Source organism: Thunnus albacares, chromosome 7 (genome assembly GCF_914725855.1).
Source record: "Thunnus albacares chromosome 7, fThuAlb1.1, whole genome shotgun sequence".
Classification (NCBI taxonomy): domain Eukaryota; kingdom Metazoa; phylum Chordata; class Actinopteri; order Scombriformes; family Scombridae; genus Thunnus; species Thunnus albacares.
Window position 1 is genome coordinate 30461235 of NC_058112.1, and position 26686 is coordinate 30487920.

Sequence of the window (26686 nt, forward strand, 5' to 3'; positions counted from 1 at the left end):
TTTTCTTCTTTTGTCATCCTGTATTCCTCTCCTTTCAATTCTCTTCCTCATCTTCCTCCTTCTTTTCTTCCACCTAATTCTCTTCCTCTTCCTTTTCTAAGTGTTCCCCTCCCTCCTCCTCCTCCTCCTCCGTTTTCTTTGGTTCAGACTTTTCATCTTCCTCTTTCATCTCTCCCTCCTTTTTCTTCTTTTGTCCTACTTATCCTTTACTCTCAGTTGGTGACAAATTGGATGAGCCAGAGGGACGCTAACCTTAACCTAACCTTCACCTCACCTTAACCTAACGTAACCCTAATCACACTGGCAGGAGTTCATCCCCGTCCAATCTAGCATTTACCTTTATCCTCCTTTCATTCATCTTCCTCCTACTTCTTCTTCTTTTCTTCTATCTGTGCCTCCTGTGTTCTTCAGCTCCTACTTTTGTTCCTCACCTTCACCTTCTCTTTTCATCTCTTCCACCTTTCTTCTTCCTTTGTCCTGCTCCTCCTGTACTCGCCTTCTTTCATTCTTCATCTTCCACCTAATTCTCCTTCTCTTCTTCCTCTTCTCCCCCCCCCCCCCCACCTCCTCCGCCTCCTCTTTTTCGTTGCCGTAGGGATACGGGGGGATCATGACTGACTGACAGCTCGCTAAGCCAATCGGATTCACCGTCAGCTGCAGAGCTGAACACTCATTGGCCGGTCTCCAGGGAGCTGAAATGTATCAATGTGTGTATTAGTGTGTGTGTGTGTGTGTGTGTGTGTGTGTGTGTGTAATAGAGTGATGGATGATCTCCTCTCTAACAGCAGAGGAGAGGAAGGATGGAGGAACGACAAACACAACATATCATTCACTCTCAGTGTCTCTCCCCTCTCTCCTTTTAGTCCCCCCACCACTACCTCTCTCTCTCTCTCTTTCTCCCTCTCTCTCTCTCCCTCTCTCTCTCTCAGCCTCTCTCTGTGTGTCTCGCCCCCCCCCCCCTCTCTCTCTCTCTCTCCCTCTACATCTCTCTGTTGCTGTGGAGAGGAAAAGAGAGAAGACATTTGTTCTTGGAGATACTCGAGGAAAAACAGGAAAATAGCTGCTGCTGCTGCTGCTGCTGCTGGTTCTACTCCTGCTGGATGTTAACATGCAGCGCTGCATGCCTTAAATAAAAACACACACATACACACACTCACACACACACACACGTTCTGTGCTACTGCAGCCATGCCAGGAATACCTGCTGAATATCTGCTGCTGCATGGGACGTAATGTATACCGCTTTCACCCGCTGGTGAGTGTTTCATCGCTATATGACTTCTATGTGTGTATGTGTGTGTGTGTGTGTGTGTGTGTGTGTTGTGAGGACTGCGGTAGTCCTTGAGCTCTGTGGCGGCTCAGCCTGCAGTTCTGACAGCTGAGGGGAATAAGAAAACAGGGCTGGGGATGTTTTTGTCGCAGGTTTTAAATGCGTGCAGGACGCTGTGGCTCCTCGTTGATGTTCTGCATCTTGAGTCTTTTTTTTTTTTTTCCTATGTAGTCAGTTTTTTTTTTTTTGCTTCTAAGAGGAGAGAGGACATTGTGTCTGCAAAGTCGAGTCGGTGTCAGTGTCACTCCACAGGTTTATCCCCTGAAGTCAGAGAGAATGTGCAACAAGACCTGATGAAGCAGGAGGTTGATTTTTTTTAAAGGGGGGAAGGGGGAACGTTTTCATCTTTATCAGGCAGGTCAAAGTGAAAAGATTCAACAAAAGGTTGTGGGGGGGGGATCGCCTTAACAAGCTACATGCCCCTTGGGGGGGGAAACTGAGCCACCAGCTTCCGGAGCACTAACGAGGTGAAAGTGTCCGAGCTTCGTTAGGCACCCTGAGCTCTCGTCAGAGCCGGAGCGGACAGACGGCGTATGCTGATCTGGCAACATGAGTCAGGAGAAGAGCGCCGCGCCGCGCCGCTTATATCTCGGACGGGTGTTTAGATGTGCAGGTCACAGGATTGGCTGCAGGGAGATCTGCTCTGACGGGAGGAAAGACGTTCGCACCACTGCCTGCTTAATTTACCAGAACCTCCGTCTCCCTCCCTCCCTCCCTCTCCCTCTTCCTCCCTATCTCTCTCTCTCTCCTCACTCCTAATTAACAGCAGTGCACTAAGGCGTCTTTAAGTGCGCAGATTGAAATTCAGCACATTTTCCAAAGCCCCGGCTAAACGGGGGGTCAAGTGAGACGGGTTGAAGCCTCTGTTTTTTTTCCCCCTCACGTCAACATGCAGCAGCGTCACACTCTCTGAGAGACTGAACGTCGGCTGTGAAGACTTTAAAGACGCAGCCTTCTCCTTCAGGGCTCCACAAGTAATACGTCATTGTTCATCCTTAATTTTCATCACATGATTTCTCAGAGGGCCCGAAGCACATTTGCTCTGATTACACTGCGAGAGCAAAACAGCCAATTATTTTTATTTAATTGACAGAAGCAGGAGGATTACTCCAACATAACCTAGTGCTAATTAAATAATGACAGTAGACCATTTTTTCGCTGGATATTAACTCAATAATACAAGCATGTAGCACAGATTTGACACAACGTTTGTTTTAGTTGAAATTTGAAGAAGTTGTCTTGAAATGTGATTAAAACTTCTCTCTTATAGAAATGTTGCCGATCAGCGGAGGCCTCGCCGGCCTTCACAGCCTCAGTTTCTACAACAAACTACTTCCTGTTGTTTGATCATTTGTTTTCACTGGGATGAGTTTTTCTCTCTCTTTTCATGCACACATATTTAATCTGCATATTAAAACATCGAGCTTGTTACATAAAATATAAAGAGAAGAAGAAGCCTGAAGAAGCAAAAACAGGGTTCATAAGTTTAATCAGCTCCTCTGCATGTGTTTGAAGAAACCAGTCAAATCAATCCCTCCATTAATTTGGATATTTCCCACGTTGACTTCATTCACCTGTCCTTATATATATATATATATATTCATTTATATCTTTTAAATCACTTCTTTAAACATTTCTTTTTTTCCTTTTTTTAAATGTTTATTTTTCAAGTTCTACAATGTTTTGTTTATTTTAGTGGGGTTTTTATTATAATGAGTATTTTATTCTCTATACTTTTATTTTCTGGATTTTATTTAATTGTGGTGCAGATTTTACATAAAGCACTATAACATCTTTTAAAACACTGTTTTAAAAGGTGCTATATAAATTATTATAAAAAGTTATTATTATTATTAGCATTATTATTATTATATGATGATTTAAAAGTTGAGTTTTACAGAAAAAAAGATTAAATTGTTTCTATATATGTTATTTCTACATCATTCTTGGCCTAAAAACTTCAAATTTAAGTACTTTCAGTCCAGAAAATATCTGTATCCAACTTTTAAAAAAAAAAACTTATCCATATGTGTAAATTTTAATTATAAAATGTGAACTACAGTCAGGAAATGACCTGACTGGCAGCCTCAGCTAGAAGAAAGACAAAACATCTACAAAGAATAACACAAATCTAATGAAGACACATGTCAATATGTTTTTGTCATATTGATAATAATGAGCGTTATAGGGCTGGAAGTCAATCCAATGATTGATTGATTGATTTTATTTATGGATATAGAAGACAATGAATCCAACACTTGTTTCCAACATGATCCCCGACGTCACAAAGACGACACAAAACATCCACAGAATCCAAAGACAACCTCAACATAAAAACAACAGACATGAAACTTCAACCCTGTTCTTCCCTTTTAGTCACAATCAATACGTGCTAAAAGCATTTCACATATAAAAACATAATGAAAAAAAAACACAATATACCCACAGGACCTGCCTGTCATTCTCTACCTGGTCACCTGACCCCAGAGATGAGCCTGCACGTAACCTCTAACCCTCCTCCTGAGTGGAAACATGTTCCCTGTTCACCCGTTCGCTCCTTGCATGTTGTTCTGTTTGGAAACGTTAAGATTCCCTCTGTGTCTCATCGGATGCTTGAGGGAGAATTTCTTGGAAAACAAATACATTCTGTGATAAATAGTGATAGAAACTCATTTGCCACATAAATTATGATGTATGCTCTTCTTCTATCTGGTTGTGGGAGTGTTCACAAATGGATTTGGATCTCTTAAAGGAATCTATCCTTCACTCTCTCTCTGCAGTCTCCACAACCACCTCCACAAAAATCAAGAATTCATACTTTTTTTTTTGTTTTTTTTTGTTTTTTATGAATTAGTTAGATTGTTAACATCAGTTTATAGATCAGAATATAACTTTTGGTCTTCAGACATCATGAAATATGACCAAAAATTAGATAAAACTCAACTGCTTGCCCAGAGCTAATCGATACTAATTGATTTTTTTTCTGGAGTCCTGGTGTTTATCTTTAATCATACACCTTTGATTTTAGCCAAACCTTGAAATTCATTTGCATTTTTGACTTTGAAGGTTGCAAAACCAAAAAAGAGACACTGTGTCAATGTGAGACTCGTCCACTGACTGAAGATTTAGAACTTTTGGAGACCAAAGACAAAACACATAAAGTCCGAAATTTAAGACCAAATTCTACGACTCACATCCACAAACCAGCCAATGAAAACGCTTCACTTGTTCTCCTTAATATGTCCGCAAAAACCGGAACAATGGCGGTGAAATGAAAAAGAAGTTAGTGTGATTTTGCTGCATTCATGATGATTTCCACCGTAACGCTTCGATTCACCGCACATTCGTCTGACACAGATCGTATTATTATCAAACCTACAGCATCGTCTGAACAGTCTGAAGGCGCCCTTAAACCGGTTTTGAGAGCGAGCGGAGACTAAAGACGTTTCACTTGTGTTTTCATACCGAGGAAAACAAGATGGAGTCATTTCTTACACACGTAAGCTGCTGAAACCATCAATAATCACATGACTTCTAATTCTGATTTACTCAAGTTATTCAAAACCTGCACTTTGCTTGAAGAACAGCTGCAAGTAACCAATCATATCGATCTATTTTAAGTCTAGCATCTGTTGTCAGCTTATTAAAATATCATGAGAATCAATATTATACCCAAAAACACACAACTTGCTTGGTGAATTTTTTAGTCACTGCAGTACTGTTGTATCATATTTTATCTTCACTGACGGTAGATGAAAGACTTTTTTTCACACTATCACACCGAAAAATCTGATGATTCTCTATATTTTTACATCAAATCCCATTAAAAGACCAAAACCAACGATCAATGTATCTACTAGCAGGTTTTTGTCTGTGATATATCTTCTTCTTCTGTGTCACAGAGCTCCGTCGTCAAAAAAAAACTATTAAAAACACGTCAAATGTGCCACATCGCTGCACTGAGTCACATGTTCCTCTTTTACCATGAACACACACAGACACACACACACACCGACCTGCAGCCAGGAATACTCACTAGAGCACTAAAGGTATATTAATCCACAGCTGAAAATAGCAGTCCAGTAACCTGAGGGAGGTACGCTCACATTCGACGATTCTGCACCTCAGAATTTACATCCAGTGCCGACGCAGGAGTCTGTGTGTGTGTCTTTTAGGAAGTGAAGCGGAAAGGAAGGTGTGGAGGTCGACGTTGTGAATTGGAGTGTAACACATTTAACTTTCATGTGGCAGACAGGAGTTCATAATCGGGTTCTTTACTTTCAGTGTTAATTTCGTCGACGAAAACGAGACAAAAACGATATAAAGCAACATTTGAAAATGAAAACTACATGTTTCATTAACTAATAAATACTAAAGGATGATATGAAGGATGGATGAATGGACAAATGAGCTCATGACGAAGTGAAGTTTGTTGAATCAAACACTGTAGCTCCTGATCAGTAAAACAGTTTCCTCCAGCAGCCAATTATATCTCTTGTTCAGAAGTTGATTTAGCTGTTGGACCTGTTGATGCACCGTTAATAAGAAGCATCTTCATCCGGTAACGTTCTGTCTCTGTCAGTAATGTTATCTGACGTTACAGATTTATGGACTAAATTCATCTACAATCCTCTGAGAATTACACAAGAAGCAGCAAAAAAAAAAAAAAAACTGCTGACAAACTGTGAAAACATGCAGGCAGCACGGCCACGTTCATAAAAAGCTAAGCTAACGTAACATTATCAAGCTAACGTTACTTTCAGTCAGATATCTAGAATGAGTCAGTTCCAGGATTAATGTCAGTAGTCGACCATCTGAATCTTCCTCCAGATGTTCAATAAAGAATTATCATCATATCATTATGGATCCCACTGCTTTTCTTGGCAAGGCATGGCCTACCCTGCCTCTGATTGGCTAGCACTCGCTACCTTGGTTGGTCGGGTTGATTAGGTTTAGGCATGAGGAGTGACATTGGTTATGGTTAGGGAAAGAATATCAGGGTAAACCAATCAGAGGCAGAGTAGGCCGTGTCTTGCTAAGAAAAGCAGCGGGATTCATACTAATGCACAAGTAAATTATCACAGGTAGCTGTGCTAATGCTAATGCTAATGCCAGGTGAGCAGGAACATTCTGGTCAAACATTAGAGTCAGTTTGTTGGATTATTGCAGAGCAGTCACTTGGATGATGCTAACCTGTAACCATGGCAACTGGACACAACAAAGATGACGAGAACTGTAGCCTCAAAATGCTTAAAAGAAATAAAAATTTAAAAATGCATGAAAAAAATTGACAAAAATGTCTTCAAACTAACAAAAATCACATTATTAAAATGTTACTAAAACTAGTAAAAGGACCAACACTAAATCAAATTCAGGTGCTTAAATTAAGATTGTTTACCTAACTATAGTTTATTTAAAAATAACGTATCCCATTTTATTCCAACCTTAATCACACTGCAGATGCCATGTTCAGATGTAGAAAGAAAGAAATTAAAAAATGTAACGTTAAAAAAACATTGTCACAGTATGTCTGGTGGCCTGCTGGATTTCTGTATCTGTTTTTATATTCCGGGGTTTTACTGGAATATCTTTGCATGATTTACAGTCAAAAAAACTCCTCATTTATCTTATACTGGTCCGTTATGCAGCTCCCCAGTTCGGCACCACTTCCTCCATTCTGAGTAACATTTGCTAAAAAAAACTACAGTTTTTGGAAATTACTGAGGTAAAAAAAAACAAAACATATATTTGTGAGCTATTTTTAAAGATTTACCTTTTGAGTAGGAACAAACAGGCTTGGAGCTGAGAGCCACAGACAGAGTAAGGAAGTCTGAAAGTATTAAAGTAATGTAATTATTTTTTATTGGATTTGTTGGCTCTAAGAAAAACACAGAACACCACCAGCCTTACCCTGTAAAGTCAATTTATTAGACGGCAGGTACAGCTGCCATCATTTATAAATCTTACTTGTGTAAATGATGATCTTGCTGTTAAAATTGGTTCATTTGTGTCTTAAAGGTGTCACATTCTGCACATTTCCAGGTCTATATTTAAATTCTGGGGCTCTACTGGAATATATTTGCATGATTTAAAGTAAAAATATCTCCTTATTTATCTTCTACTGGCCCTTTATGCAGCCCCTCAGTCCAGCCTCTGTCTCAAACAGGCCGTTTTAGCTACTGTCTCTTTAAGGCCCGCCCTCCTGATGAGCCCACTCTGTTCTGATTGGCCAGTTTCTGAGGCTATTTAAACAAAAAGCAGTAGTAGTATTTCACTTCTTTCTCTAATTCTTTACTCGAAATGAACGTGAACAACACGTGGAACAACCTTAGCAACAAAGATTAGAGAAAAGACGGCCGTTTGGGGCGATGCGTGAACGATCTGATGTCATCATGAGGAGGAAGTTGAGGTAACTTTGCAAACGAAGCATTTAAAGCAGGTTGAAACCCTGACTTTTGACTTGCAGGGAGCATTTCCACATAAGTTTTCGACCTTTGACCATGTTTAACATCATACATCATAACAGTAAATAAATAACAGAAAACTACAAAAACCATGACATGTCTCCTTTAATAAATCAGTTTTAAGTGTTCGTTTTAGCCTCCAGCTGTGCCCTCAATCATCACCACAGTCTGGAAAACGGCACCATCACTTTTTGTATCCAACGACTTGTCAGAGCCGATATATAAAAACCCATCTGCTGCTGACTCTTCCACACCGAACACACAGATGACTGCAGCTTTACACATGTACCATCATAAAACCAACAAACAGAGGTCACGGTGTTAACCTGTATGTGTGTGTGTATGTACTGTAGAGAGAGTGTGTGAGCGAGGGTAATTAGCGGTAGACGGCTGCTGATTAAAAGGAGACGTGTGACTCGTGGGAGCGGAGGGTAAGTGTGAATTCTAATGCTGGAAATGCTAACAAGGAGCGTGTGATGTAGGAGGAGGCTACAGACCTGACACGGGACTGGTTTAAAAGTAAATTAATGGTGGATGGAGAGAAGGAGAAGAAGAAGGAGGGATTTGATGTAGAAATGTGATCTATCTTGATGTTTTTGGCTACATCGTTCCTTTTTAGTTTCATGTTAGAGAAGTCAATTAAAAATAGAGATCCACACTGTCCTTCATGTCTCATCTTTCTGCAGTAAACTTAATGATTCTAATCAATGTATTGATTCTAAATGGTCCAATGTAATTCTACTGCTCTATTAGTTAACACTTTGAACCCTTTATTTGTTCAGTTAAAGAGCTACATATTAGGCACATATTGGTTTTTGGTAAAAGTGTTTCTGCTGTAATCACATGCTGTGTTCTAACATTATTTAAGTTCATGCAATTATGTTTATGCATAGTTTGGGATTATAGGTGGACTTTGCTAAGGTTATGTATATACTTGCTATTATTCTTGGGTGCTGGAATGCAGGAACATACGGTATATTTTTTGTTGCTTGCGACAGTGGATTGTGCTGTAAGGACGTTTTAATGTGAAAAAAATGTGGCGCTAAAATGAAGAGAAATCTCCAAATAAATTCAGACTGAAACAAGTTTTTGACCTTGTATAACGTGTTCAACCTGTATAACATGGACCAGCCTTTATGTATCTTCAAATTAATATTCATTGAACGTTTCCCCTTCCTCCTGTGGACTTGTGAGTACATTGGGTTTTCACAAGAAAAGTGGATTTAATTCAATGGAATACAAGTTAAAACTAAGATACTTTGAGAATTAATTGGCCTAAGAACTTGAAAGATGGTAAAACAGCCACTATAGATGGTTTCCATTCCCTTTATTTCCGGCTTTTGGCACCACATGTCTTAGCGAGGCTTGCCATATATATTTAATTTTCAGGATAAGTTAGACTCCTAGGAAATGCCGTTAATTGATATGTCTGTAGTATGTCTGCAGTAAAACCATATGGGCCTGAATATAAAACGATATTTATTCTAGAAATTACGTTTGTTTGAAGCCTTAATGTTGCTAGGTTAGTTAGTTTAGCTCAGTTTAACCTGAAGCTCATGTTCTTCTGCTGCAGAGGAAATAAATTCATAACGAGTGAAAACAAGTCAAAAGCGTCTTCCGACGTCTTTACAGCAGAAACAAACCGGCGTCCGAATCGTCTGTCGAGCAGTCAAGAATCACTGCCGCCATAGACGACGAGCAGCTCAAACAGACAGTCTGGAAAATGTTAAACCGCCAAAGAAAAATCATTTTGACTGTTTCCAAGAGCTTGACAGGGGAGAGTGAGAGTGTGACTGATAGACAAGATACATAAATGTGGGATTTATGTTCTGCTTTAATGGAAGCATTTTACTTTTACGAGAGAAAAAAGCTTCAAGGATGAGGACTCGCTTCTCCTTGGATTAATAGTATCTCAGGGAAACTTTCCCCAACAGGACGAGTGTAAAAGTGTGTTTTATCTACAAAAAGTCTTCTACCAGAAACAGCTGTTGGTTTTATATTTGGGGCGAATATATATATATATATAGTGAAGGGAGGACAATCACACACTAAGCTCCAGTGATTTTATTATATATAGACAACGTTTCAGCCCCTGCTTGGTCTTTCTCAAGGCAAGTTCAAAACATGTCAGATAAATCCTTATATCTAAACACCTCACATCTGGTGCTAATCCATAATTAGTGACATCAACGACAACAAGTTACAAGGCTACAACTGAGCTCATCACACTCATCACTGAACACTTACTGTATATAAAAGATTTATATAATAAAATAATTGGAGCTTAGTGTGAAAGCATCTTCCTTTCAATACATGCCATTGTCATGACGAGCACCTAGTTTCTGGTGTGCGTTCACCAGACAACTCTTGCAGATGTCTGCAGTATTAGAAAGTAGAAAGTAGGTTTTTTGCCTGTATGTGCACAGGTTTTCAACACACTACATAAATCTGTATATGAATGAGTAGAGGAGCCTGTCAGTGTTGGAGGGATAGATGAACCATGTCGCTGGGAGATTGTTTGCTTTAGTAATGTCAAAAAATGTGTTGATAATATAGAACAAAGACGGTTTACTTTTCCTTTTTTTGGAGCAAACATCTAAACATAAAGGATCACCAAAGTGATTGCAGTTCATCCTGAGGGAGACATGAACATCTGAACCAAGCGTTTGTTGTTCATTTATAAAAAAAGGACTTTTTTTGACAGAGTTAACTCACAGTACATCCACTCATCCATGTTCACTGTGCCTCCCTCTCATGTATAAGTCTGTGGTCGTGTGTATATAGAGAGGAAAACCATCTGCCTCCTGATGATTTTTCCTTGACGTCAGCATCATCCAGCTCTAAACTCAGTCTCATACTGAGACTCTTATGAACTGCCCGCCTGCAGATTTACTGGAGCTGTCAGTAGGAGCAGGTGGAGGAAATAATCCTCCTTTGCTGATGAGTTTGTTCCCACTTTCTTTTTTTTAAATCAGCACTTCCTCTTTCTGTAAAGCTGCGCTGGGATTGATCCCAAATGCTGTTCTGTCATGTTCATGTTCTGTCAAATCGTCAAACTACAAGACTACGAGTCAACTTTGTGTGTCGGCGGTCCCGAGAGGCACCGACAGACACGTTTTTGAATTTTGTGGAGAGATGTTATTTAAAGTTTGAATCAAAAACTGTGTTGCTGCAATAATATATTTTAAAGTCAGCCGTTCCTGCATAAGACTCATAGAAACCATCCATGCATGTAGTAGACATTAGAACTACAAGATGAGTCAATATCAATTAGTTGATCAACAGTAAATTAATTGGCAACTGTTTTGATAATCGATTAATCATTTCCGGCATTTTTTAAAGGAAAATGCCAAATATTTGCTGGTTCCAGCTTCTCAAATGAGGAAGCGTTGATTGGATATTTGAAGATGTCACCTTGAGCTCTAGGAAATTATAACAGGCATTTTTTCCCTATTTACTGACATTTTATAGACAAAACAATTGTCAGATTAATAAACAATGAAAAAAGAATTGTTAGTTGCAGTCCTGCTAGACAGTGTGTGGAAGAAAACGTTGTATTATGAGATCAGTATTACTATGTTGGAGGACACTGTTGACTGTCTTCTTTAATCCTCTTTAGCCACAGTTTGTTTGGCTGCACTGGAAACACATTCACATGTTCTTCTTCTGTTATATTGTTATTTATTTATTTTTATTGTTTCAGTAGCTAATGACCTATAATGTGTTTGCTGTCGTCAGTGGTTGATAACAGCCCGTCCTCACAAGAAAAATGACAGTATAGGTCTAAAATTCAGGCTGGAAAAAACAACTTACAGTTATGTTTGCGGCGTCTAGTTGCCGCTGTTTACTTCCTGTTTCTAACCGCGAGCGTCATGTTTCCAACTGCGAGTCGGGACATTTTTTTAAAAAAACGTAACATTGAGGCGTTTACTGTTGCCATGACAACGAAGGTTGCCTAACTTTAAGGAAGTATAAACCACGTTTCAAGTGATCATTTTAACCCAAACCCAACCAGACCTTAACCAAGGTGTTGTCACATTATAAGACATAATCATTTTTTAACAGTGATTTGTAACGGTTTTGAAAAGCATATTATGGTACTGTGAGTCATTCTGGAGTGTAATACTACAGCCACTAAATGGTGTAAACATAACTGTAAGTTGTTTTTTGCCGGCTGAATTTTAGACCTATACTGTTGTTTCATTATGAAGTGTCATTCTGTGTGCAAGTCTTGGACGCATATTATTATACGAGTTTTCTGTTACAGCCAGTAATCACAGTTGTCGCCAAATCACAAAAAAAAAGTCCCCCGTCACACAAAAATGTGTTTTTCTTCTTGTTGTTTCACTTTGACTCTGTGCAGAATGATGTATGCGCAGAGTTTAACACGTGTACCTACGAGCATGATCTGTGACATCACAACTAGTTTGGAGTTTGCAGTTTACATCAGTGTGATGTGGAAACTTGAAGCCTCCAGTTCACAAACACTGAGAATGAACTCAGTGAAATAGGAGACATCTTGTGTCCAGCAGGAAATGAAAAGTATTTACATATTCATAGATTCTGGGTTTTTTAATGATGAGGGGGGAGTAGATTTAATTTTTAAGAATTTCTGAAGAGGCAATTTAACTTTTTTTGTGAAAGAGAAAACCATGTCAGACACAAATTATTAATCAAAGCAGAGTATTTTTATATGTCTGGAAATATGTCTGGAGGGGATCTTTAAGGAATATCTGATGTATGGATATATAATTTAAGGCCAAAGCTGATGTATTAAAGAAAGATATGAACAAAATAACAGCTTTAAAACATCAACACTATGTTGGTACATTTTGGCGTGGTGGAACTGAAAAGAGAAATTTAAAACAGAGACATAAATAAATTAATACATCATGAGCAAATTCACAAAGAGAGCTATGAAATAAATCTATAATATGTGCATTCATTCATTTCATATTATTTTATCTTTTACTGTCATCTCAGGCTGTATTTCCCGTCAGAAAGATTCATGTTTCATCCATTAGGAGGAATTTCATTTTTCTGATCAGCAGGATTTTTCTGTTGCCTAAATCATCGGTGCTCCATTGTGACATTTTGACATTTTCTAATCATTAATGTGGGACAACCGACAGGGATTTGAATGACATCCGGATAATTTGTAAATTGAAAGTAAAATAAATGAGGCCACATTCATATTCTGCATAAGATAAAAAAAAGTCTAACAGTAAAAGAGTCATGAAAAGACACTACTGTATTTCTCTTTCAAAGGTTCAACTGCTGTCGATGAAAGTAAAGCTTCCTGGATAATAAGTTATCCTTCTGACCCTTTTCCACTGGAGTTCGAGCTCTTTAGACAAAGAAGATCCATCAGAAATGTTTACAGCGAGTCTTTCTTGCCAAATGCAATTAGGTTGCTGAGCTGAATGCATAGCTTACTCTGAATTTCATAAAAACTGAGCTCATTTTGTTGTATTGTGCTGTATTTTCTATTGGACTGGACGCTGGAACCTGAGAATGTGCAGCGTTGTTTTTACTATTTTTGCATGAAAAATGTGTCTGTGCCTCCAAAAACTGTTACAAATCACTGCTGAGAAGTAAATATGTTTTATTATATTGACTATAGTTAAGGTCTGGTTCATGGTTTGGGTTAAAATCGCTACTTAGCTGAGTTTAGAGAAAGACTGTGGTCAAAACAAACAAAAACTGACTGTACAGTAGGAGACCAAATGGGAACATTGGTTTCCAGTGTCACTCTTTAGACTCTTTGTATGGCCAACCATCTATTTCCACCCTCTGAGAGGCAACAGTCATTTCCACCATCACAAGATGTCACAGCAAAACGTTTTCTGTTCGATCATTCTTTTTGTGATTTTTGCCTTTAATGTAAAGGATAGATATAGACAGGAAGTACTGAGAGAGAGTCTTAACCATTAGGCAACCAGACGGCGCATCACCGGTTTCTATTTTAAAGCGTTTAATAATAATGTAAGACTCACATATTATCACCTTTAAAGTTGATATGTTGAACTTGTTAGCAAACAGTTGCTTATTTCCACATCCAGCAGTTACGGAGCAACATTATCATTCATTCGGAGTCGTGTTTCTGTCCACCTGGTGAATGTAAGTCCAATATTCACTCTCTTTTAGCTCTGTTTTTGTTCTCCGCCAACTCCAATCTGGCTCTTTAGCTGCTAAATGCTCCACTATGTTCACCAGCTAGTCTACAGCTAACTGTGTCTGTTTGCTGTTTGGTGTTGAGCAGGTAGTATACAGTGGCTTTTACAGGCTTCTTCTCTGGAAACAGCTGCGGCCCAAAACGACACTATGAGAGCCCTGAGAGTGAACCAAAACAGTAAAGTTGCAGCCGGACAGATAAACAATGAGTTGAAACTCACTATAAAGCTCCGTAAAGCTGAGAGGAGCTGCAGAGTCGCTGATAGATTCATCACTACGAGCTACAACCAACACATTACACACTGTCAGCTCAGGCATTTTTATCATAGAAATGTCAATTATAGCCACTTTAAGTAAAATATTTCCACCACATCTCTTTCTCTCTTTAACCATCTGCGTAAAACAACACACACAGTTACATCCAAGCTGCTCTGAGACAAGAACGTTAGAACAAATTAATCTGCCTTTACAGCACAGAACTCTTTATTCAGTCAATATATAATTAGGTGGTATTGGATAGTTTGTTTTTCTGCTTCTTATTGAGTGTAAAAACATCCTCACATGGCTCACGTCCATTTGCAATAATTTCTCGGTCGTCTTTTGTTTTTTGCTTTTACACAACTCATTAAAATCCTTACAGGCATCCATCTCCGTCGCCTCGAGTGAGGAGGGAGCAGCTGTACTATATCCAACGTTATAGTATTATGTAAATGCTTCTCCACAGAGGTGGAAACAACACGTTTATGTACAGTATTTAGGTAACAACAAAAACAACTTATATGCTAATGAAGCGAGCATGGTTTGAATGTTAAATGGAGTGTTTAATAGTAGTCTTTTGGTTGGAGAGTGTCCTCTCAGGAGATGCCGCCGTAATTTAATTTCTCCTGTTTACTTCTGCGATGCTCACGCACTCATTTCCCTTTTATTACTTAACATTAAGAGCCCGCAGTGACTTTCCCTTCATTTCCCCTTTATGCACACATACAGTTACATAAAATGGAAATCAGAGCGCTGGCCTGCATTCCTGATGCTTTAAATATAGTGTTACTGTCACATGTGACAGTAAGAGTGGGTAAGAAAAAAATGGCAAAATGAATGGTGGTCAATGGTGAATCACTGTCCACTTCTGCAGGGTTTTTTTGTACTCAAAAGCCATTTTTATGTAAATCACCATCCAATCTTGTAATCTGACTGTTATGATAACAGCTTCTCCTTGTAGATCGCGGTGACAAATGTAACATAACTGGCAACAGTGACTCACATGCAGAACAGCAGGAGGAACTATTTATGTCCTGAAGACAACAGCTGGTCGTTTAAACTTCTCTGTACAGCTGAAGACACTGAAGTCTGAAGTCTCTGTATTTTGGGTGGAATTTGTTAGTAATCTTGGGGAGTTTATTCTATAATTTAGAGCTGCGACGATTAGTCGATCAATTGATTAGTTGATCTGACTGATAATTCATTGTTTTGAGTAATTTCTTTTTCTTGTTGTCCACAAATCTCATGTTTGGAGCCAAACTGACAATTAATTGATCTACTAACAAGTATTGTGTGTGTATCAAAGCCTGATATATCTTATCTCTGTGCTGTAGACCTCTATTGTTGTCCAAACACTATTAAAAACACGTCAATGACTCACACCACTGCACTGGGTGACATGTTCCTTCATTATGAAGAGTTTGGTCACGTCAGTTTGTTTAAAACGGCTCCAAAGACTAATAAGAACAGCAATTACATTGTCAGATCACATTTACATTGTTCATTGGAAAGAACTTCTGTACAAAGTCAAGAGGTTGTGATAAGTAACGCAACAAGCTGTAAACAGAACCCAGCCCTGCACATGCTCAGTGGCGTCTGCCGTACACAGAACTACTCTCTGGAGAGTGAAAATGTGATTGCTGTTAATAGTTTTTGGAGCGGTTTTAAACAAGCTAACATGACTGTAATCATTATAATGGCTCATTGATGTGTTTTTAATAGCTTTTGGACAACAACGGAGGTCTACAGCACAGACGAATAAGATATATCAGGCTTTAGATACACACGCAATACTTGTTAGCAGATCAGTTCATTGTTGGTTTGGATCCAAACATGAGATTTGTTGACAATAAGAAAAACAGAGAAAATCAGCAGCCTGATCCTTTAAGAAAAAATGTTTAAATTCTCAGATTCCAGCTTCTTAGTTGGGAATATCTTCTGGTGTCTTTAGTCCTCTATGACAGTAAACTGAATATCTTTGGGTTGTGGACTGTTAGTTGAGACAAAAGAAGACATTTGAGGATGTCATCTTGGGTTTTAGGAAGCAGAGATCTTCATTTTTCACCATTTTCTGACATTTTAAGGACCAAACAATTAATCAAGAATATAATTGACAGATTAATTGATGCAGCCATACAAGTAAAGGCAAACACTTGGTTGATATTTTTTAGACTGATTCCATTATTTGCATTACTTTGTAATAAGTCTCCTGGACAGATTTCTTGGCAAAAACGCCAAAAAGTGAAATCCTTTCATATACATACATTACAGCGATAGATAAAGGAAGGACATCCGGAGCTACGCCGCACCGCACAAAGCTGTATCTTCCTGAAACGCTACCACCTCTGAGGTCATAGATCACGTCTCGTGCATTTATTTCATTTCCCGAGTAGGAGCTGATTTCTGCTGAGGGATCAGTCAGCTCCATCAGGCCATGGTATTAGCTTTTTCCCGCTCGCACGCTGCCAATGCAGCACTTAGAGAGACACTCCAGTACAGAGAAGGAAAGAATCTCCTGTTGTTGATAAAAGTATTTAGCAATGCATTATACGACCCGCGCACAGACCAGAGAGCAGCTCTGTTTAACCCGGCAGGACTGCCAGCCTGGGCACTTTTTTAAGTGCTGAGTATCGACATTCTGAATGGATTAAAGCAGCCCAAATGTGAAATATTAATGTATTTCTCAAACAGTGGAGAGAGAGACAGTGAGTCCTGGGGCCAGAGCTCTTAGGACGCTGCTTTCTTAATGTGGCAGACGTCTCATGAAGTGGTCCCATTCCTCCATGTTTTATTCAGCACTCACTGATACATACAGCCTGCTGCTATCACTCCACACAGGGCTGTCGTCAGGTGAAAACCATGTGGTTTCTGGCTGATATTCATGCTTTTATGTCAGTGGATGGACTGCACACTGAGAACGCTCTGGAGCTGATGAAACCGTTTTTAAAACCTGTGTAGGATATTGTCAAAAACGAGGCTGAAAAGTTAGCATTTTGGATATTCATGCTTCTCAGAGCAATCATTTGAGGGAAGCTAAAATTATTTATATGGTTGAAAACGACTCGAGAGCAGGAGCTTTGTAACAGAGCTGAAGACCTTCCCGTTATTCTAAACTTTCTAAGAATATATTCATAGTTTCCTCACTAAAAAACACTCTGTTTTGATGATGGAGACCTGGTTTTCTGAATAAGTCCTGATTTTGCATTTACAGATTTTATTCTCCGTTTTCTTCACACTTATTCTTAAAAAATGTTTCGCCCCCCAGCTCAACTGTAAGCCGACATTTTACCATAATAAAGGAATTGGGAGAAATTGTTGCAAGCTTTAAAGTTATTCCAGTTATATTACTGCAATAATATAACCTTTCAGGTCAGACTTTTGGATTTAGCTACAAAACTTGTGTGGTGGCTTTAATGAGTTTTTATAGGCTTTATTTCACAGCAAACTCACAGGTGCACATAAGCTTAAAGAGTAGGTTTCCACAGAAAAAGGAAAGCTGAAAACCCTTGAGGCTAAATAAAGCACCGATGCATTTTAGTATTTTACTTCAGGATAAAAACAAAGATGTGTTCCCGATGTCGTCTTTCTAAAGTGTTACTACCGTCATGACTAAGTGAGAACATTTTTAGAACAACTCTTATACAACCAACAGCCAAATCCGAGTTATTTTAAAAGGTGCTGCTGTGTTGTATTTAAATCGCAAGTGTTCACCCAAAATTAAAAACAGGCAAACTGGCAACAGATCAAAGAGAAACTCTACTGATTTTCCACCTCAGCTTGTGTTCTCTGTGTAAAAAGGTAGTATAAAGCCTTTTGTGTCTCCAGAGGGAGCTGTATGAAATCTGATAAACTGCCTCAAGTGATGTCAGTTGAGTCATCGTCGGTCGGGGCTGAAGAATACGAGTTTGGAAAGTTAAAAAATGTGGTGGAGTGGAGTTAGAAAGAAGTGAGGTTAGTTCCTGATCTCTGCTGGAGGCTAGCAGGCTTCATTAGCAGCTACTAGTATAACACACCCGAATATTTATAGTCTAGTGAATGAAGTTGCTTTTTTTTTTTGTCTCTCTTGAGTCCAACAATGTTATAGATGTGCAATGCTAAATCAGAAAAACCTAAGCACTCTACACCACAATCATCAAAACACCAAATGAGGGAACATTTTTAGGAAGAATGCTGTTTTAAATTGTAAACTTTAATTTACTCTCTTTCCTCTAGTGGTATCTGACCATACAGATAATTTTGTATATTTGTCTCTTAGATATCCTGCATGTCTCCTCCCTTACATCAGTGCTGTGATCACCCTGAAATAAAAAACTGGTCGACATTTTGAGACACTGAACAGTACTTACAACTGACATTCTAATAAATCAATACAGTTGTAGGTGTTTATCACACTGTGGTAAAGTTTGCAGGCAAACAAGGAGACACTATGTGCAATATCAGAATGATAGATAATAATAAAAAAGTATATTTTTCTACTGTATGCTACCAGTGCACCCAGTACCGAAGATAAACCGAATAAATAAACAAGAGTTGACACATTTATTGATTAAAAATTTGCTGTGAAAGCATCCAAAACATGCACTGCTAACTCAGATGAATAACTGGTGTTTTCAGATAATGTGATTCAAACTGAAGTCTAGACGTTTGCTCTTCATGCTTTGGAGTTTGTCTGTAATTAACAACCGTGTTCATGGCTCTGATGTAAGTGACCTTTCCCTCTGTATAGATTCCTTGTTAATAAGTCTCCTCCCTGCAGACAGACAGTGTAATGCTCATCAAATCCTCTCTCATGTTTATTAGCGGCTCAGTTATTTTCCATTACTCTCACCTGAAATTGTTATTTTGACCCCAGACAGCAGGCTGCTGGCCTTTAAACCCTCGACCTACTAAAAGAAAGTGCCTTTGAGCGACACACTGACCTCCCACCAGTTCTACATCTGCTGTTCTAACCCCTCATCTCTGTCCTCCAACATCCCTGTGGGAAAGAGAAAACTTGATTTCTCTTCTCTTCAAACCAGCACTGGAAGAAAAGAAAACATTGGATGAGCTCATGTGGTTTTTACCTTTCAAGGACATGTCATGCTGCAGATGTCAACTTCAATCCAATTTATTTCTAAAGCACTATCAAAGCTGCTCCAGACAAGATTTTGATGTAAAATCCATCCGTTTTATCTGCCTGAGTCACACTGAAGAACGTATGCACGAACTTAGACTCCAAATTAGTTTCTGCTGTCGGTATGGACACTGGTGGGAAATGAGACTGTCCTCATGAGGGAAATGGCAGAAAAAGCCTAAAACGACTTGTGTTTATGAATATCAGACGAAGAGCTCTAGTGGTCGTGTGAATTATGATTCATGTCTGTCATGAGCAAAGTAGCTTGATGTTGTTAAAGCTCCTCAAAATCTTTTAGGAAGGAGGTTTGGGTGGATGAGACTCCCAAGAAAAATGGCAACAGTCATTTCAGAAAACGCCCCCAAAACGACATATGTTTACATTCAAGTGACTCTTGTCCGTTGGGAGTAACGGAGGACGTCAGGTGATGTTATTATAGAGCGACAAAGTCCAACAAAGCCAACAAAATGTTGCCGTTCCTTTCTTGTTTTCCTGCCAACAGCCAACGGTGGCAGGGAACAAAGGTTAGTTTCTTTTAACCTAAATGATGGAAGTCGTTCCCAAACCAATACCACATGTTTACCATTTTACCAACGAAGGTCCCCTAACTTAGCTAAGTAGTTGAATTTGCCCACCAGGTCTATAACCTTGATGGTGACTGATTGTTACACGCTCATGAATCTTTTTTGTAATGGTCATTTGTAGTGGTTTTGGAAAGCAGCTGATGTTGATCGTGGTGTCAGAAATGATCTGAAATGACTGTTTTGAAAGGCAATAACAAATGATGTAGTTTGTTGTTCAGTTTTTAGGACATGTTATTACATTTTCCTGCATTTCTACTTATTTCTGCATTGTGATATTCACAAATTCCTCCATTATTGAGTGAAGTACCAGTACCTCAAAACTGTACTCAAGTACAATGATTAAGTACTAATTTACTTGTTACTTATGACCTTTGAGAGAGAAGCAGTGGAAGTATTCAAATCTACTGTATATATCTATAAAATACTCTATTAAAACGTCCTGCTTTAAAAAATTGTACCCGCGTAAAGTAAGTATTAGCAGTGAAATGCTGTGTGACACCTATTCAGTAAAATGATTCATTTTATGGTTGATACATAAGTATATTTTCCTGCTTAAACGTGTTTACTTTTACTTTGCTAATAAAGCATTTTCCATCTTGGTAATACTATGTTAGGAACTTACTTAACATTCCCTCTCACGTAATTGTTTGTTTAGTATAAGTTATAATTACAAAATAGCAACAAACTCCTTTACAACATCTCCTACCTCCAAGAGACAATGGAAGTCACAAGTAATGTTCAGTATTATGCTTAATATTATATTGAATAAAAGCAAATATATTAGCGAAAAGTATTACTAAAAGTGTTAGTGCTAAAATGGTTGGCAAAAATCTTTCAAAATGTACTCATTTAAAGTTTAACTTAAGTAAAACTATCCTAATTTTCTCATTATCACTTTCATGCAGTTTTACCACTTTAATTAAGCTTGACTCAGTCTTCCACCAATGAGTCAATTAGTAGTACCTTAAAATTGTACCGGTTTACAATTAAGTAAAGGTACTTTTACTCCCCAGTTCTAAGAAAAAGAGAGAGAGTGTGTGTGCAGTGAATAAAGTGAGAGAGGAACTCTTACAAACCTGTACACAGACTGCCAAAAACAAGCTAATATATGCATGAAGTGTCATAGCTCGTCCTCATCAGCAGCCGGCTGCTCCAGCATATACTGACAGCTTCATCTACTGTCGCACACTCAACTGTGGCTTCTGCACTCAAGGTCACAAATTAATCAAAACATCAATATGTGCAGTCGACATAGGCAAAGCCCGCCGTAGACCTGTCACCCGTACCAACAACGTTGATTCAATGCCTCATGAATAATGCAGAAAAACAGCCGAGGAGTCACAGCACAAGACCTGCGGCAAGCTTGCTCGACAGATATTTTTGGTGGATCTACAGCGCCTTGAGGTTGTGTGAATCAGCTGTGGCAAACTGTCTGCTTGTTGTTCTGTGTGGGTGATTTGATAAGTATGTGCAGGTGCATTGTTCACAACAGGAGAGAGGTTCAGGGGGGCGGTGAAGCTGTGTTAATTAAGACCCAGGGAAAAAAAATGTTGCAATGTTTTGCCTCTTGAAACAACACATTTTTGAATGTCATCTCAGAACTCCATCTTTTCTAGGACAAAAATGAAAAAAGTGAGCCAATCTGCCAGTTCTCTCATCTTTCAGCCGCATATAAAGAGACTCAAAAGTACAATTTTTGGTTTCAAACCTGCCAAATAATATACATAAGGTCAAGTTAATCATAACTTACAATTCTGATGGTGCAGGGAAAGCAATAAAATCAAACCAGGCTGAAAAGGCTTAATAAGTCTCAATATTCGTAAATGTCAATACGCCTTCATATCTCAACAGCACTGTGTTATATTGGCCTTTTTTCTCTCCTGTCTCCTCAGATGGAAACTGACACCAGTGACAGCGACGGAGGATAATAATGATGGAGGACAGAGTGATTCGTCCCTAGCCGGAGCTACAGCATTCCTCAACCGGCCCTCTGCTGCGCAGCTCTGCTCCCTGAAGGATACATCGACCTTGACATATCACAGCGTGCATGACAACCTGGCACGGACTGAACTGAAAGGTTGTCTCTCTTTGCCAAGAGTTGGAAGACAACAGGGCCAAAGCTTTGGGGACCAGGCGTCAGCAGAAATCTACTCTGTCTTGCTGCAGTAACAAATTAGCTTTTATTTGTGAAGTTAACAGTGCTAACAGCTGACTCCATAAGGGCCAATTACTGGCTGAAGGGAATATGGAGGCCAAGATGAAGGAGACAGCAGTTGTGGCTTGTTTGCTGGCTGAGCTGTCTCTGGCTGCTTTTGTTCTGGCCTCTGAGGGGGCTGCTCATTGCCCCGCATTGTGTCGATGTGAGATACGATCCTGGTTCTCACCCAGCTCTATTTACACTGAGGCTGCCACTGTGGACTGTAATGACTTGGGCCTCTCAGCGCTACCGGAGAGACTCCCTATAGAAACACAGGTACTGCTGCTACAGACAAACAACATTGTTAATGTGGAGAAAACTTTGGATTACTTGGCCAACCTCACTGAAATCGACTTGTCTCAGAATAACATTTCCTCAGTGAGCGATGTTTGTGTGGGGTCTCTCCCCCAGCTGCTGTCACTCCACATGGAGGAGAACTGGATTCAGGAGCTTTCTGACAGCTGCCTCGCTTCCTTGCCCAACCTCCAGGAGTTCTACATCAACCACAACCTGATTTTCTCCATCAGCCCCGGGGCCTTCCAGGGTCTGAGCAGGCTGCTGAGGCTCCATCTCAATTCCAATCGACTGACAAGTATCAACAGCCAGTGGTTCCAGCCTCTCCCCAACCTGGAGATATTGATGCTGGGAGAAAACCCCATATTGGAGCTGTCAGACATGAGCTTTCAACCTCTGACTAACCTCCGCAGCCTTGTGCTCGCTAGGATGAATCTTACCGAAATCCCTGATAATGCTCTGGTTGGTCTTGAGAACTTGGAGAGCATCTCTTTTTTTGACAACCTGCTCAATCGAGTACCCAGACTGGCACTGACGAGAGTCCAGAACCTGAAGTTTCTGGATTTGAATAAGAACCCCATTGAGAGGATCCAGAGAGGTGACTTCATGGACATGATGCATCTCAAGGAGCTCGGCATCAACAGCATGCCTGAGCTTGTGTCGGTTGACAGTTTTGCCTTAAACAATCTGCCCGAGCTGACAAAAATCGAGGCCACCAACAATCCCAGGCTGTCCTACATCCACCCCAGGGCCTTCCACAAGCTCCCCAGGCTGGAGACGCTGATGCTGAACAGCAACGCTCTGAGTGCGCTTCACCGTAGCACCGTGGATTCCCTGCCCAACTTGCGTGAAGTCAGCCTGCACAGCAACCCCATCCGTTGCGACTGTGTCATCCGCTGGGTCAACATGAACAGGACGGCTGTTCGCTTCATGGAACCAGACTCCCTTTTCTGCATGGAGCCTCCGGAGTACCAAGGCCAGCACGTCCGACAGGTGCACTTCAGGGAGATGACAGAGATCTGCCTTCCGCTGATCTCATCCAGGAGCCTCCCGGAGCGCGTCGAGGTCGGGAAAGGGAGCTCAGTGTCACTGCACTGCCGGGCGTTTGGAGAACCAGAACCTGAGATCTACTGGGTGACACCTTCAGGCGACAAGGTCCTACCTGGCAGCGTGTCCGACAAGTACTACATGCACCCAGAAGGAACCTTTGACATCTATGACGCCACCGAGCAGGAGGCCGGCTCATACACCTGCATCGCCCACAATCTTGTCGGGGCAGATCTCAAGTCTGTCATGGTTGCAGTGGATGGATACATCGCCCAGTTCACAAATCAACCTTTACATGTATATATCACATCTGTCCAGTCTCATTCTGTTGTGGTTTCCTGGGAAAGCACAGGTGGTTTGGTGTCGCAACTAAATTGGTCCATTTTATCCGACGGCAGCCTCCTCTCGATGCCATTCACAGCCAGGCTTCCCGCTGATGTCAAAGAGTACTGCATCAAACAGCTGAAGGTGTCCACTCGTTACCAGGTTTGTGTTGAGGTCACTGCAGCTCAGTCTGGATACAGCAGGGACTGTGTCAATGTGACCACAAAGAAGGCAGCGGTCCCGAAGGAGAAAAATGAGAACTGGGACAGTGTGGTGATGGCTTCTTGTGCTGTGTTTTTTGTTGTGGTTGCTGTGACTTGCTCTGTCATCTATACGTCTCTGTACAGCCAGGTGTTTTACACAAAACTGATAGCGGACCCGGCGGATACGCTGTTGATTCCCAGCACTCATTCCTCCTCTTCTTCTTTCCTGGAATTTGGTGTGTCTGGGGTAAAGGTGAGGGCAACTGTAATAAACTTACCAGACGAATCCATATAAGAAATGCCCTTGTCTGTAAAGGCACTTTGGGATTAATAGAAGATGAAGAGTGATGGACACTGGACAATGTAATTTATGTGCCCTCTTTTCATGACCGTCAGTGGGACATTTTGCACAGGGTCTCGGCAGAGAGAAAATTCATACACATTTGCATAACCAGCTATATAAATTCAGACTATTTTGTATTTCAAACTTGTGTCATTATAACAAGCTTAATCAGGCAGATATCTTGAGTATAATCTACATGGCTACTGGTCATTCATGCAGTGCAAACAGAGTAAAGCACAGCACAGGAACTATATCTTATTGAGACGGCTTTTGATGTCTGCAAAAAGCATTTTCTTTGCTGTGTTACATTAATGGTGCCAAGCAAAGATAGTTTATAATGACAAGAAAAAAAAAAATCTTGTTAGTCTAGTGTTCAAGAAAACTGACTAATATGTAAACAATTTTATGAACAAATACATTTTTCATTAAACCTGTGTGGTGTCTTATATCTACAATCTTTTCTTGTTACATTTGGACACTTTTCACATCAAAATATGTCATTTAAAATACGTCTGCTGCCACAAAAAAAAACACCAAAAACAAAAACCAATAGCACCCAGTTGTTTGTGAAATGCAAAATACTAATTTGTATGGATGAGGCTCATAAATCTTGTTGTGCTGCTGTCCGTATCATAGAGCAGCAGAAGTGTGAGATCTGCTGTAGACAAACACAATTACAGCGGCCGCCCTTCAAGGCAGGTGCTGTAACACTGTTAGGGAAATGCAAAGCAATCTCAAAAAACACAGGAAGTGTGTGAGATAGTTTGTTTTTGTGTGTGTGTGTGTGCATGTACCTTAATGGGTGTGTGTAAGTGTGGAGACATTGGCAAACCCATTGACTTTGAATTGCATTATATTCTCTTTCATTAAAAATCCAATATGGATTCCCAACACAAACCTCAGCAAGGTGATGAATCGGCGTCACACGCAAACTGATGGGAGGCATTTATCAGCTGGACTCAGTCATAGATCAACCGAGTTTCAGCACCTTGGACAGGGCTTTTAGAGCACGGCCATTTGTCACCGCCACAGGAGCTAAAATATGACCCATTAGAGGTAGGTAGTGAATAGGTCAGCAAGAACCCGGCGCCCAAGCCATCCCCTTCCCCGTGTGACCCTGGAGAGACACCGCCGCCGTCACAGGAACAGCTCAGCAACTATTGGACTCATTTGTTAAGCGCCTCGCATCGAGCTGTGAGCGGAGAAGGAGACAAATGGACCGAAAAACCAGGACAAAGTAGTTTCAGTCCTAAACAGGACAGAGGACGACAGCCTGATGCCTCACAGTGCTGATGTTACTGATGTGCTTTGCTCTCCCGTACAAGATAACCAGGCCTGTGTTCATTAGAGAGTCTGCTGCTTCAGTGCTGTACGGTGAAGGGTATTGTGGGTATTTAGGAGAACAGCAGTATGAGAAAGGAAAGATTTTAAAGAGGAGATGACAGGTTGTTTCAGAGGCTTTTCATTTTCGTTTGCTCCTTCACCTGTGCTGCCGAGTTCAACTACGGTTCATCCCCTCGGAGGGGAGCAAATGATGTCAACGTGTAATCCTTGCAGCAAAACCAAATAAAAATAGTGAGTATCTCATTTGTTTTAAAACTGTCAAAAAATAAATAAATAAATTCCAACACATAAGCAAAAGCACAAAAAAAAAAGGTTCTTCCAAGTGAGTAATTGGTCTCTACTGAGGGAGAACACGCAATATGTTGTGGCAGATCTAAGGGGGAACCTGTCAAACAGAAATAGTTTTCCACTCAGCATCCACATCAACTGACAGGTTAAATTAAATCCACAATTCCCAGTGATCCTGAAACCAGGACCCAGATCTGCCTCGTCAGGACTCCACACAAACCAGCAAAATTAACAGTAGATAACCTCACAAGCAAGGTCAACAACTCCACCTGCCCACACTGAAGTGTTGAACAGAAACAATCACAACAACACAATTTAGCTTCTCTTAGAGGAGAAGAAAGGTTATAAGGGTTGTAAATCAAAACAGAGGAAGCAGTTCAATCTGGCAATTCAAAATTCTTGAGATGTCTTGTGGAAAATTTGACATTTTGGTCTGAGGGTGATGATGCTAGAAGAGATCAGGTGATCACAGACATGAATATCCAAAATCATTTTTTAAGGGGAAATCAGCATCTTGGACAAATATTTTACATGCTGTAAAAGTGTCATGCTATTTCAAAGCTCATGTTTAAGAGTGATCTGCACAGTAGATTACAATATCATTTCATGTGTAAAAGAGGAATTTAAAAGTCAGGAAGTCAACCAAAACATCAGGAATCATCCTCTAGTGGTCAGACAGACAGAATAACAGACTGATGAACATCACCACTGTCTGACCTTACC

General features: G+C 40.1%; 2 protein-coding genes across 3 annotated transcripts in view; one reads left to right on the forward strand and one right to left on the reverse strand.

Annotated features, from left to right (window-relative positions):
- Positions 1-26686, reverse strand: part of immp2l (inner mitochondrial membrane peptidase subunit 2) — a 166754-nt gene that overhangs the window by 22500 nt on the left and 117568 nt on the right. The window lies entirely within an intron of this gene.
- On the forward strand, positions 960-24779 carry LOC122985416 (leucine-rich repeat neuronal protein 3-like). The gene is made up of 2 exons (XM_044356034.1): positions 960-1255; positions 21816-24779. Exon 2 carries the CDS (start codon positions 22169-22171, stop codon positions 24281-24283), a length of 2115 nt encoding a protein of 704 aa, XP_044211969.1. The 5' UTR covers positions 960-1255; positions 21816-22168; the 3' UTR covers positions 24284-24779.

What these genes read in the sequence shown, in the direction of transcription:
- LOC122985416 (XM_044356034.1), top strand. Translation starts at nt 22,169, where the DNA reads ATGGAGGCCAAGATGAAGGAGACAGCAGTTGTGGCTTGTTTGCTGGCT.